The sequence below is a fragment of the Amphiura filiformis genome, chromosome 2 (assembly GCF_039555335.1).
Source record: "Amphiura filiformis chromosome 2, Afil_fr2py, whole genome shotgun sequence".
In the NCBI taxonomy this organism is placed as follows: Eukaryota; Metazoa; Echinodermata; class Ophiuroidea; order Amphilepidida; family Amphiuridae; genus Amphiura; species Amphiura filiformis.
In genome coordinates, this window is record NC_092629.1 from 61,535,867 (window position 1) to 61,550,547 (window position 14,681).

The window sequence follows — 14,681 nt, forward strand, 5'->3', positions numbered from 1 at the left end:
AAGGCAACAGTGTTTGCTGAAACGTACACAAGTAAGTGCATTTCTGGATCAGACACAACGAACCTTGTTTACTGAATATACTCCACCGATCCTGATGAATTTGTTCAATTAGTCATGATAGTAGTTATACGTATCAATAAGCAACAGAAGCGTGTGTATTTTGACTCATTTGTATTCATGGGTTTTAAACACGTGTCTGAAGGAGCAATCAGTAAGTGGAATTTATAGATGGTTCCCGGACCTGCGATTGCAGTTGGAAGTGTTTGCATTGACCGTCTAAGGAGAAAGGGCGGGAGATAGCATTGGATTAGATCGTATACTTCTCTTAACGCTGATTGTGTGATCCCGGAGGGTCATACTTTCTTTTGGGTTCAAAAACGGGGCTGTACTTTTATTGCTGAAATGTTCCTGATGCCTCAATTGTGATTAAACTTAGACACCAGTTTATTTTAAAAGGGTACCTAATTAAAGGTCCCCCATTTTTCTTCATTAAAAAGTGAGATGTTGGTATCAAATAAAAACTCATATTTTTCTCATTACCCCAGGGAAATTTAATGATCACATTTTTGCTTCTTAAATCAGTAAATCAAAACCGCTGAGGCAATACAACTAAAAATTTGGAGACATTGTCTAGTTTTAATGGTAGGCATCAGATAGAAAATAGAACATGAAAAATCGGACCACGCCTCAAAATTCACAAAGAGTAGCCAATAAGTCGTCTATAGAGCACAGTATATGGCCGAGAAATTTGAGGTGACGAATCTTGAATCTGTCAACCAGTGGAGTGATGTTGGTCAGATTGTTGATTGTTTCATTTGGAATCCGATCCACACGCTTGATGTTAAACATGACTCTGTAGCAAGATGTTGCAAAGGCATTGGTCTTGTTTTCCATGTCCTTGGTGATTACCTGTGACTCGCACCCGTACAGAAGGATAGTGACACAAGTTGTCTCAAACAGCTTGATTTTTGTTCCGATTGGCAGGGATGGGCTTTTTCAAAGGCGTTCCAGTTTCCAGAAAGCGGCCGGCCCAGGCTAGTGCTTTTCTTCTTTTTAGGTCTCCAACACTAGAGCCCATCTTGGAACCCAAGTACTTGAAGTCTGTGACATGGCTGATGGTACTACCATAGACTTCAAGTGCTGGCTGGGCGTTACAGTTTGCAGTCATATATTCTGAGGTGCGCTGATGACAAGGCCTAGATCTGCTGCTGCTGTTGCAGTCCTAGTAAGCTGTGACTGGGCCCGGGCTATAGAAGAATCCAACAGGGCAATATCATCAGCAAAATCCGGGTCATTCAGCATCCTAGCAGGATACCTGCTTGACCGACGTGGGTAGGTATCAATTCCAGAAGTTGATTTCTTCAGGAGGTAGTCTACAAGGATAATGAACAGGAATGGTGCCAACACATCACCCTGAAGCACTCCAGTTGTTACTCGGAAAGGCTCTGAGCTACTTCCATCTACCATAACGGCGCTATTGGAGTCCTTGTGCATTATTTTGTCTAATTTCTCGAGCAATAAGTAATACAAGTTTATTAATCTATTTCATACACGAGAAGAAAAAACACGTGATTTTTTTATATAACAAATTATCACTAAAAATGTTGGAAAACAGAAGCAACTATAAATGCATCAACCCGCCCGAAAAGTGAATCAATCCTACGCGACGCGAACGCGTTCGAAACACTGCGCTCGAAACACTGCGCGTAGTACGCGGAGTGCACAATATACACAATCAATGCATGTTTCGTACTTTTGTAACAGCTTTTCTGATTGGCTGCTTTAATATAGGAGTGTATGAATTGTATATATTGGAGTGTATCATAATACTAATTATGGCGTGTCCGTCCGTCCGTCAGAGGGACGGACGGACGGACGGACGGACGGACATACCATAATTAGTAGGCCTATTATGACTAGATAGTTAGGTGCATCCGCAATTAAGATGGGTTCTTTGTATGTTTTTATGTTTTTGTGTATAATTAATGTTTTGATTATTTAATGTACAATTATAATTATATGTTAATTACCTAAACCCGTTACCCATATACCTACCCTGACTTTTTAAACTACTATGAAATGTGTCTCTCAATGATCAAGACCCAACTTGACACAACTTAATCAACCCTTTTTGTTTTATAGGTGTGATGCTTACTTCGGTAGTTCGGTAGGCCTACCCATAATCTGGAAACCCACCATTCGCCTCTTCCAAGCCCTGCCCTGTTACCACATTTAGAGAAACCGAAATTAGTATCTGGCCGTTACTAAAGTAATGAAATCAATCGCGAGAAACGTGAACGCAAAAACGGTTATCCGGAAATAGTCATGTTCTGCTGACATAGGCCTATATGCACGTGTTTGGTGTGTGCACGTGTTTGGTATTGAAATAGGCCCTATGTGTTGAAAATAAGACCTATAATTATTGGTCCGATGAGATCACAGAATTAAAACCAATTCTAATTCTGTGGATGAGATGCACCTGTTAGTCACACTCATAGGTACTTGTTTGTCTGGGGTCACACTGTAATGCTTTTCCGATGCGCGCACTGTACTCCGCGCACACTCCCGTTGATCCGCGATAGCGCACCGCGAGCACGCGATAGTGCACCGCGTGAACGCGAAACGCGCGGACGCGAACGCGATAGCACGCGGACAGAGGTACGGACGGACGGACGGACGGACGGACACGCCGTAATTAGTATTAAGATAGGAGTGTATGAATTGTATATAAAGGATATGAATAGTATATAAAGGATATGAATATAGGAGTGTATGAATTGTATGAATTGTAGATACCGCAAACGCAAAATATACGCTAGCTTAGCAGCCACTGAGGCGCCAATCGTGTGATATCGCCTTTCATGTAAGTGACTCGCAGCGCGTACTCACGTACGTTGTGTGGATTTATGTAACCGCATAGCTGTCACTCAACCGTTGCATGCTTTGAAGCAATTCTCAATCAGAAGATTTTCTTATGACGATGATTGGCCAATCAGAAAAGACGTACTGATCATAGTATTAGTGGCCAATTTTACAATCCGTATCAATTATGGCCATGTGTTTTGAACTGAACACACAACAAGGATGCGTTACACTTTAAATACAAACTACTCATAGAGATTGTACATGAGTGCAGCACCGCTACCTCAGCCACCATTCTGCCTCCGTTCAAGATACCTTGAAACTTGTTGTTTTTGCAGGTTTAGCACTTTGTGAGCCTTGGAACTGGTAATTTTTGGCTATCGAACTTTGCTTACTTCCTATGCCTACATTTGCTGGTTTTGCCCCCCCCCCCTGCATATTGTCTAGTCTGTATTTTACTTGTTTCCCCACATCAAGTTGGTGTACCTTGCTCGTTTTCCTTTCTCTTGAAACTTTCCCTAATTAATAATTAATAGCTTAGCTATCATTTGATATAAAACTTATCCTTTTCTTCCAAGATAGACTCAAAATACCAAATAATCACAGTGCGATGCCACCTATTTTGGGTGTTGAGTTTTAACTCATGGAAAACTGTTACGAACTTTTACAATGGTAAATGAAATCACTCAAATCATTGAGGCACGCGGAACTTATAATTTAATAGGGGCTTTATACCCCATAAGCCATGTCATGTCGACGGGTTGCACCCAGAGGGAATAAGGTGTACCGCGGGTGTCCTATTTTAACAGACAATTCCCGCAAATTTGGTTAAAATAACTGATCTATTGAATTTATTAGGGGTTCAGTTGGTGGCAAGTGTCGCTGTACAAAGTGTCTCACAGAACATTACCCATCCTGATATAGGATGGCGCTGGGATATAGATGTATTTTAATAGGTATCCCACGTCACGCACAGTAAGATCATTAGAAGGTACATTGAGGATGCGTTTGTTTCAATGATCAATTTATTTTCATCATTTTGTGAGGAAATTCAATTTGAGCAATTTAGCATTGCAATGATGTCATAGAAACTGTCACCAGTTTAGACATGTCTTATGAAGGAGGAGAAGACGACGTAGGCGTGAAGAAAAACATTGAAGATAGAAGAGGAAGATGTGTTTCTGAAGATGTCCATTAGGCTTATAGAAACTCATAATAATATAAATTTCATCTTGTCAAAACCAATTATAAATTACTGACCTGACAGTGTCGACCATCTTCGGCGATCTTCAGAGTGATGTTTTTCGATCCAACTTAAAACAGGCTAAAAAGAGAGTAAGAACAAGAATTCCACAGAAAAAGACATGTTCTGCAAAGTCATTTTTGGAACACTTTGTAAAGTTAAAAGTAGATACATGTCAGTACCGAAGTAAAATTTACCTTCGACATGGTTCCTTATTAGGTTAGGCACAATGTTTCCCCATGTATTAAGTTTTCAAAAGAATGGTTTAAAACCATGTCATGCTTTTGTTTAACGCTGTTATCAGACATTCTGAATGCTGTTATCTCACGGGGATTGAATTTAGGGCACTCAAGGGTTAAGCGTGTGACAAAAGGGTCATTGGGACATTGTTAGGGATGGAAATTGAAAAAGAGATATACAGGGTTCAAAAGAAATAACTCCCCCTAAAATTACAAAACATTTCTTTGCATAACTTGACATATATTTTATTCATTTGAACAATTAAAAAAGCTGTGAACAGAGAAATCGTTTTTCAACCCTCCCAAAGTTGTTTCATTTGCAAAAACAATATTTTTGGGTAAAAATAATCACATTTTCCAAAAATGATGCTTTCAGAAAAAGTTACTACTCTATGTACAAAACATTCACGATATTCATGTTAAGGTTGATTTAATTCTTGTTTTTTCCTTCACCTTTCTGTCTCTGATCCTTCAGGCACCCATGCAACCATCATTCAGTGCAAAACAAAGATTTGTTGAACTTAATTTCGGCGTAAATGATAGTTTCTTTGAAGTTTTTAATCAGCAGTTGTTTCAAAATGATAAAATCACTATGAAGGAGAAATGAGCTCTCCACGCATAAATTTGACCAGAAGGGTGAACATTTACCTGTATTGGGTCTGTTGAAGCATTTTCCATTTTGATTTAAAATGGTGGCTTTCTTGGATAAAGATGTAACACTCATGATGTGGCCACAAGAGATTGGCTGCATGCAGTTAATTGGTTGAATGATGACTTCCAACCTCCAATCTTTGTTGGCCATTTCTTCTTTGTCATACGCCTTTATTCAAGGGAGCCGTTGCTCTAGATTTGTGCAACTGTTTCTGTCTACAATTTGCACGTAAATTTTTCATCTCTTTTAGCCAACGAAAGAAATAAGCATTACACTGCAAACCTTATTTCTACTCCTGTAGTGATTTTACCATTTTCGAAACACCGACTGAAAACTCCATTCATGTCAAAATCCATGTCAATGAATCATTGTTTTCTACTGAATGATGATTGCATGGGTGACTGAGTAATCGGATACATAAAATTTAAGACAAATTAACTAAAAATTTACATTGAACACATTGATATCGAGAACGTTTTTGTACATTACATGTATAGGATGTTGAAAAGTGCAACTTTTTCTGAAAGCATCAGTTTTGGAAAAAGTGATAATTTTTGACCAATAAAAAATTATTTTCAAAAAGAAGGAAATTGGGAGGGTAGCAAAAAGATTCCTCTATTCATAAGTTTTTAAATTTTTCAAATCAACCAAATGTATGTCAAGTTATGCAAAGAAATGTTTTGTAATTTTAGGGGGGGGGTTATTTCTTTTGAACCCTTTATTTTACATTCCCCTTAAGAGTACAGACATTTACACATTTCTAGGTGTAAGCCTATGACTTGTGTAGGGATTTGTTATTTGGCAAGTTAGCATTTGGCTAGTTAAATTCAAAATCAATAGAGGGCGTCCTATTTTGGCTAGTTAAATGTTGGTCGCTCAGGCTAGTTAAATTTTAGTCCCCCAGGCTAGTTTAAATTTTGTCGCTCAGGTTAGTTAAATTCTAGTCCCTCAAGCTAGTTACAATTTTGTCCCTCAGGCTAGTTAAATTTTTGTCGCTGAGGCTAGTTAAAATTTTGTCGCTCAGGCTAGTTAAATTTTAGACCCTTAGGCTAGTTAAACATTTGTCCCTCAGGCTAGTTAATTTTGTGTCCATCAAAACTTTAACTAGTCAAATGCTAACTAGCCAAATAGTTATCCCCCTTGTGTATGGTACCATGATGTAATGGTAGGAGTGCAAGTCTATTACTAGTATATTCCGTTTTCCAAAGGGTTTTTGATCCGAATTGTAGTTGATCCGAACAGCCTTTGTTCCGACAGGTTTTTGCTCCGAAAGGTTATTATTCTGAAGGGTCATTGCTCCGAAAACGACAATCGTATTTTTGGCTCCGAAAAAGGCGTTTGTTCCGACGGGTCGTTCTAGGAAACTGTCATTCAAAATGCTTTTTGCTTTCTAAGTTATGACCCCATTTTCGAACTAACGCCCCTTTGGAATTTGGGAACAAAAACACTTGTCCTGTTCCCCTATGGCAATACGTATCATATTGTGTAACAGTAAAACAGTATCATAACAGTATAAAACTAACAATCTTAGCATTAGTGTCTTCAATAATCACGGAAACGTAAGAAATACTCAAATAAAACCATGTGCGTTGCCTGACACATGCAAGACGCGTGATGTCAATCAGTTTTGTGACTCTTTCCCAGTAAGACACAAAGTCAGAAAGTTCCTTCCTTGTTTTGACTTTGTAAAACCATTTTCAGCATGTTATCAGCCAAATAATAAAGATGGCTATCAAATAATTAACATTGGGCTATTCCAGTTGAAATCCATAGACATGACCTTAATCCCGCACACATGGGGTGTAAATTTATATGAAGTCACCCATTTAGGTATACCTCGACTCGAAATAGCAAGGTCCTGGGTTCCGCCCCATCGGCAATTGGCAAATTATACTGACTTGCAAAATATCTATATGTCTTCAATCAACAGTAATAAACTTACAAACTTACTTGACTTTAGACGCAAGCAAAACACGACTTATATTAATGAGACATTGTCTTGCCCTATCGGATGTTGAAAGTTGTGGGGTTCACCATGCATTCATACACAGTGCTTACACTTTTCTTACAAAGTTGACTACTTTATCAAGCATTGAAGTAGCTTTACGCCTACTGGAGAAAGTGCATTGAAATTTTTATAATGGGATAATAATTTGTACAACTATAGGCTAGACTTACAAAGTACGCACCTGTGATGGTAACAAACAAATGGAATAGTATTCGAATTTTCTTGACCTTCGCTTTATAGTTATGCGTAACTTAATCAATTAAATCAGCATTACAGATTGGGTGGAAGATTCATATCAGACAGTACAATGACCGAAAAGTTAAAGCTATAAACTCGACAACATAAAGGTATAGTCTGATGGTTTAGTCTGGCGGTGAACCATGTTCTGCTTGTGGTGTGCCACATGGGTAGCTTCTTAGACCAATGTCGTTGTTAATTTATGTTAAGAACGTTCGACACATTTAATGGATACGTTTTGAGGTCTTCTGTTGTTGTTATGTCTACTATACCATTGTTGTCCTACCAGTGGTGGTGACTATCGATTTATAAGTTTACGTGTTTGTCACATTTATGTGCCCATTTTAAAACTTTCTCAGATATGATGTAACCGGTTACTCGTGATATAACTTGTAGTATATCATGTACATAGCTAGCTCTTCATCTATTTAAATGGGACAACACAGTATGCATCATTACTTGGTATCTTTGCTGACCTCCTTTACATTATAATCCGACCTCACCTGCAGCTTGTATCTTCAATATTAATTTTGACTTGCGGCATCTCTATGATCCCGCTGACCAGACCAGACTAGACAACCATGCAGCAAAGTTCAATTGAGGATGGACCAAATCAAGAGAAACAAGGGAAAAAGCTTATGTATCATACACTGGAACATAAAAACATTCAAACATTACAAACTAGTGCATGAGATCAAATTAATGATCAGGAGCTACTTTCACATATAGTCCCTGGTTGGTAGAGGATTTGATGATGAACCAGAGGTTATTTCACCCAAGATCAAGAGGTTAATATCACTGCAATGGTGTCTCCTGGTCATACCGTATTGTGATTCGTTTTACCACGTTTAAGCCTAATCCGATATACTTTATCATATGACCCATATGACCTTTGGCCTTGGATGACCCCGGTTTGATGACCTTTGACATTGAATGACATGTAAATAAAATTTAGCGGCAGGATGACTTCTGACCTCCGATGACATCGATTTAATTTTTTTCATGTTCCCCTCATATGAAGGATTCTACCCACCAAGATAAAGCCCAATCGGGCGAAGTTTAAATTTAGCCCCTAGATGATCTTTGACCTGATTTTATTTTGCACATATATTCCCCTCATATCAAGCATTCCACCCACCAAGTTTGAGCCTGATCGAGTTTGAGATTTTGACCTTTCACCTCCGATGATCTTATACAACCCATAGCAGGCTGTTATAATAACATGTTATCCTTATCTCCTACATTTTCACAAAGCACCGATAATTTTTGAATACATCCAACAGTTCAAACCCAGGGTGTCAGCCTCAGGGACGTTCATTTTAGAAGTATAGGATGTTCTAACTTATGCCTCATACTTGTATTTTCCAGGGTCTACGCCTAAAGCCGTCCTTAATTTCCCGGAACTACATGACAACGCTGCCTATACTTTCCAGGTTTACAGCTTTCACCATTTTGGCAAAAAAAAAGTTTAACCATAATCTACAAAAACTGGTGGAAATTTCCATCATGGTATCTGTGTGTGTTAATAACAGGATACGATAATCTTCATTTTCATTTTCATAGCCAGCATTCATATCTTCGAATTTATATACGGGCATCAACAACATTATTTATATATTTATTTATTAAGTCTTCTTTTACCAGGGTAGTCCAATCAGTGCTAAGTACATGCTCTCTAAACTCTGATTTCACGTAACAGCTTCCTGTTCACATTTGCTCTACTTAGGACATCGTCATTAGACAATATCAGTCCACGGGATCTTCATTATTCTTCTAAGGAACCATATCTCACAGCTCTCCAATCTTCTTTTAATGTCTGTTGTTATTGACCATGCTTCACTTCCATACATTAGTACAGGAACGACATAGCAGCTGAGTACCCGAATTCTGGTCTGTATATGAGGGCACTGTTTGTTGAGATCTTGTCTAATTACATTCACAAAATTCAAAGACTTGGCACAAGTCTAAGCATTTAAAATTAGAAGTATAGGTTATGTATTAAAATTAGAATGCATAACCTGAAATTAGTTTTAGTAGATACAAGTTCATAATGTATGTTACGTTCGTGCCGGCTTTTCTCTTAGTAAAACTATGAGATGTTATAGTTTGATAGTAAGCATATCTTGGTCAATTCTTGCTCAATGTTCACGAACAGGGTGTCAAATGAGAAAGCAAAGTCCAATTAACAAAATGTATATTTCAGAATAATCTAAATTGATCAAGTTATTGAACAGCAAGGATGAATATAACTGACGAGTTTCTTTTTGTGTCTGGTGTATATTGGGGTTCAAGATCTGTGTCCTGATAGATAAGCAAAAGGACATGTGCATTTTCAATTTGTTGGCAACGGAAGACCAACACAAAAGATTCTAATACCTAGCGGGGGTGTAACCCCCCCCCCCACTAGGTAAAAAATACATTTGTTCGACAAAAATACTCACTAAATAAAACAACATCAAGAAACAAAACTAAAAATAAACACATGGAGCAATAAACATTTGGCAAAACAAAAAACAATAATAAAAGGAAATAATAATTTATTATATCATTCATTTCATGTGTATTTTGATGTTACCAAACAGACCTAGTTTTTATTCCATCGGTAACATTCCACATTGACATGCGTGATACATCATTTATAAAAATGCTGATATGCAAAAGTTTTTATGAAGACCATGAAATACACAAGAATTTCGATGGTTCTTCACAAGGCAAGGATCCTATCAGTGCACAATTCTTTGACCCCAATACATTCGCACATTCATAGAATGACCTTTGAAAATGGTACACAAACTCATACTCTGCAATTTGAGGTCACATTTCATGTTATGATTGTTTGATTGAAGTCATTGAACTTTACCATTGCATGGGATGAGGCTATTTATGGTCCATCATGGTGTGTTTGCAATTTTGTTTGTTGTTGATGTCGCAGCAAACAAGACGATTTCTTCTGTAGCTGCCATTTGAATTGTATTGTAATTTTATGCCATGGAAGGGGAACTTTTTGTTTCATGGACATGATGCAAGGAGGGCAAGACAGTCATTTACAACTAAATTAACCCGAAAGGCATCCATACGTCACGCCTATGCGCACATCAATACTGCGCAGTAATGATGGTAGTCTACTTCATAGCCCCTTTTGATAATTCAAATCAACTCAATTCACAAAGATGTGCAAGTTCAGAACGAGAACCACTCCCACCCGAAAACTGCGCGTTTCAAGTTTAGTTTTAACTGATACCAGGCCCGTAGCCAGGATTTTTTGGTGGGGTTGCGGATTTGTGAAACACTAGAGAAGGTGAATAACGACAGCAACTATTACAACAAAAGACATCATATTCATATTAATGGTATATAAACTGAGCCAAAGATATAATGACTTCCCATAGTCCTTTACCAATGACCACATATTGTTTGTAATGGTAGTGTAAAATAAATGAGAAAGATGAGGTGCTAGTTAGTATGTGCGATATTGGACTTTGCTTTATATAGCCCGCTCATGCTCATTCACAGCATAAACCCTGCAATCTTTCTAGGGTCTGTGCATGGTCTGTGTTCACAGTTGACACCATAGCGGCCCTGATTTGGTAAAACGATCTAACTTGAAATTGGGAAATTTTGAGATAAATCCATATCATGGGTAATGTGAGTGCGCTCTTTCCATTGGTGACATACTAAAATCACCACCATGCCACCAAATAATGAGTTTTTTATATTTTCTAAGACATTAGATCTGTTTAATAATTTATTTTATTCAAAAAGAAAAACGTCAAGTGTTCAAACTTTAAAGCTCTTTTTCTCGAAAGAGCGTTTTTAATTTCAAGTTAGATCATTTTACCAAATCAGGGCCGAATTAGTCCCATATGGAAGTGTGTCAAATGCAGACATGGAGGAGTTGATAATAAAAGTCCCTTTAAAAAGGGATGTGCCGGTAAAGGATGAATTAGATGAGTATTAAAACATCAGATTTCTTTTAATATAAATATATGATAAAATAATTTTTGAAGTGTCAAGATTATGGTTGTTCGAGGGTGGGAAAACCCATTTGTTGCGATTCTCTCAAAATTGGGCAATTGGACTTAGTTGGATTCCTTACATTATATTTCTATATTCTTTATGTTGTTACTTTAACTTGAAATAAGATGAAAATAAATTCTGAAAATTAAATACCAAATGTGATCGTTCCTGCATCCTTAAGAATTTCTGAAGCAAAATCATCAGCGTCGCCCACTGTTTTCTAATCTTCTCACTGTGCTTTCGTAAGGTTTATAGTGACTATAAATAATTGTGATTACAAAAACAAAGTGTTTAAAAGCAAATAACATTCCCATATTTATATAGTATAACTGTATTTATAACAATCTGGTTTTGAACATTTCAACACACAAAATAATAAACACAATTTCAAGAATTGTTATTTTTGGAAAGTATAATATGTTTCAATGAGTACATTGAGGGGGTGTTTGGGTGGGATTTTTGTTTTTGAGTACATAAGTCCGTTATATTCTTCCTTTGATCTTGGTTTTTAATGGGATGCAATTTCCATTTATCATTGTTATATATATTTTTACCCCTTTTTTCAATTTTTTTTCTTGCCATGGTAGACCATGTTATTTGCACTGTGATATGGGAAAGTTATCTGTGTTTTGTTTTGTCACTTGTCCTGCATGTATGTGTGTTTGGGGGATGGGTGGGTGGGTGTGTTGACTGTTGAGGGGGTGTTTGGGTGGGATTTTTGTTTTTGTGTAGAAAATCCCTGGTCTAGTTTATTGATGCACTCGATCCCGATCGTAACCAATATTATTTGTTTGATCTTATTATGCATGTTGTATGGTGCTGATTCTGCCCACCCATGGCAGGGGGACCCAACAGTTGCAGTTGCCTTTGTGTTTTCATGCTTTTGCTGGGCTACCATGGTCAAAAATGACTACTTAAGGGTAATTTTTGACTACCTATTTTTAAGTGTACACTTCTTTTTCTGCTTGCCCTTTTCATCACTCTTGATAGTGCGCAGCATTTGCTCTTTGTTGTCGTGGTGGGGCAGTATTGTTTAAATCTTCTTGTCATAATCTGATTGTATCTTTGCATCTATCTTGGTTACCGTAATTAAGATGGGGTCTGGTGGTACAGTCGAATAAAAATGGGGGGAAAAGTCCGTTATATTCATCGCTCATACTGTTAGCCTACTGGCTTCCACTCTCCAAATAATTAACCGCGTTATCCTTTTTAAAGACAGTTCTTGTTAGATTTGTGAGCTCTCTGGCGAAAAACAAAATGACATGAATGGAGTCAACGGCCCTTAATATCAGGAATATCAGGGAATGTGATCAACCCCATTCCTCAGTATGATTATGCTTATCACATGTTTTAAATACGAAAAGAATAAAACATAAGTTAACCCCTCAAATTCGTCAAAAATGTTTTGTCCAATTTTTATATTTTTGTTTTGTTTTAATGTCATACCGTAGTTGAAACCATAGAGACCTAAAGTCCAATTGGACTGGGAATCAAGGGGACCTAAGGAAATTCAACATTTCCAGTAGTTCAAACGTGTCAAGTAAACTGTCAACGTTAATGTGGATCTAAATCCTATATCTTTGTTTATCAAAATGTCCAAAATAATACAACATCCTGTGACAGAGCTAAATGTCGCATTTATTATTTGTCATTTATTATAGGTATTTTTGCTATGAAAACGAGGAAAACGGCAGTACTGACAAAGTTGAAATCAAATACATGTTACGGGCCTAGTTATTTCTTCTACCTAGTATAGAAATTACAGATTCATAAAACATAATAAACAATGCCCAATTTTGTCTTTAATACAGTGCTTTCGACTTAGCAGGCTATGTTAGCACATCTATATGACAGCAACAAAGGTGCCCAAATTTGAATTTTGATGATTTTTACGATCCTCCTGATGAGCAAATCACTGAATTAATTATAATATCATGATTTTGAATTTTCTCCATCCCATAAATTTTAAGCATAAAACTCGCATTTATCTAGCATGGAATGTAGCGTTAGTCATGTTCCGTAGGAAGCAGCTGATGTTTGTTCCTTTAAAACTTCAACTCCACATACTAAGCATACACCAAAAAATATACCCTCCGGTAGAACCCCATCATAAAATTAATGTTTGGTGGGTATGCTGAGCTCCCCTGCAATTTTGAGGGGTCTTGGGGAGCTGACGGCGTACAGGTAAAAGGGGTCTTTTGGAGCTGTGAACATGTAAAGGAGATCTTTGGATTTGCGAAATGTTCAGTCAAAATCAAGGATCTTTTTTGGCTTTCTGGTTGACAATCGCCTGAAAACCCCCCAGAAATAGCAGGAATGTAACATTTTAGATTGTTTTGAGCTAAAATTATCAAAATCAATGGTCTTTCAGTGCTATTTAGGTCCAAATCCACGGGTCTGTGGGTGCTGTGCTGTCCAAAACAGGTGTCTTTCCGGGGGAGTACAGCCGTATGGTCATTGTCATTTATGTTGAATGCCCCCTCCCCCAACCGCAGCGGTAATTACCCATAACGCATGGGTAATCACCAGTAACCGTAATGCAATTAAAGATCAACATCGAACCAGCTTGTGTATTTTAACTTGATCTCAGAATAAAGGCATGCGACAGGTTGGAGATTACAGAAAATTCAGGCAATATCCCTTGTACGGTTTAAGTGTAATTCAGATGGTTTGCGTGTATCCCGCACGGAAAATTGTATTTAGTTGGATCTGCAATGTCCACAGCTGTAGCCTTGCAACAGATTTTATAGAAGATATTAAATTTGGTTAGAATTGTTGAAATTAAATTGACTGTAATTCAAAAGAAATCCGATGTTAAATTATGCTAACACGAATGTTCTGTTGACGGTGAATTATGTTAACGACGACCGGCTGCTTGTCTGTATTATTTTATATGTATGATGATTTTTGATGCTCAAATGATCGATGGTTACAATGAAAATTCATAAATGATGATGATTTTTCATTTTTGTGTTTTTATTTTGTTAGGATATAGATGAAGATATCATGCCTCCTGCACCCAGGGGTGAGTACAAAAATACTCTACATAAATATTATTGTTTTAGCTTTGATCCTTGCCTTGTCCCATGTAGGCTCGTCGGGTCCGTGGAAAGCGACTGGTAATGTAGTCTATGATATTTGTAATCAACCCAAAAACTATTCTCTTATCGATCTCATTGTATTGCCTTTGACATTGAAGGTATACTCCGCAATGCTTCGGTAGAAGCCAAGCGCGAAGGGAATTATAGCGTTTGTGTAGTTAAGTAGGCTATTATTTTATAGCGACTGCTAATTACAGTCAGAACGGTGGTCACCAGTTATTTTGTTATACCTAGTCGATCGATACGTATTAAAATCAGCACAATTCACAGATACACCTTCTTGCTATTATGAAATTAATTTTCTCGATCAAATATAAAGCAA

The 14,681-nt window shown here is 37.5% G+C and overlaps 1 protein-coding gene across 3 annotated transcripts in view; it reads left to right on the plus strand.

Annotated features, from left to right (window-relative positions):
* LOC140146497 (uncharacterized) overlaps positions 1-14,681 on the plus strand; it is a 178,783-nt gene that overhangs the window by 57,625 nt on the left and 106,477 nt on the right. For all 3 annotated transcript variants that reach the window (XM_072168365.1, XM_072168364.1, XM_072168366.1), the window contains exon 2: positions 14,247-14,283. In XM_072168365.1, coding sequence (XP_072024466.1) covers positions 14,247-14,283 — 37 coding nt within the window. The remainder of the gene's footprint in view (positions 1-14,246; positions 14,284-14,681) is intronic.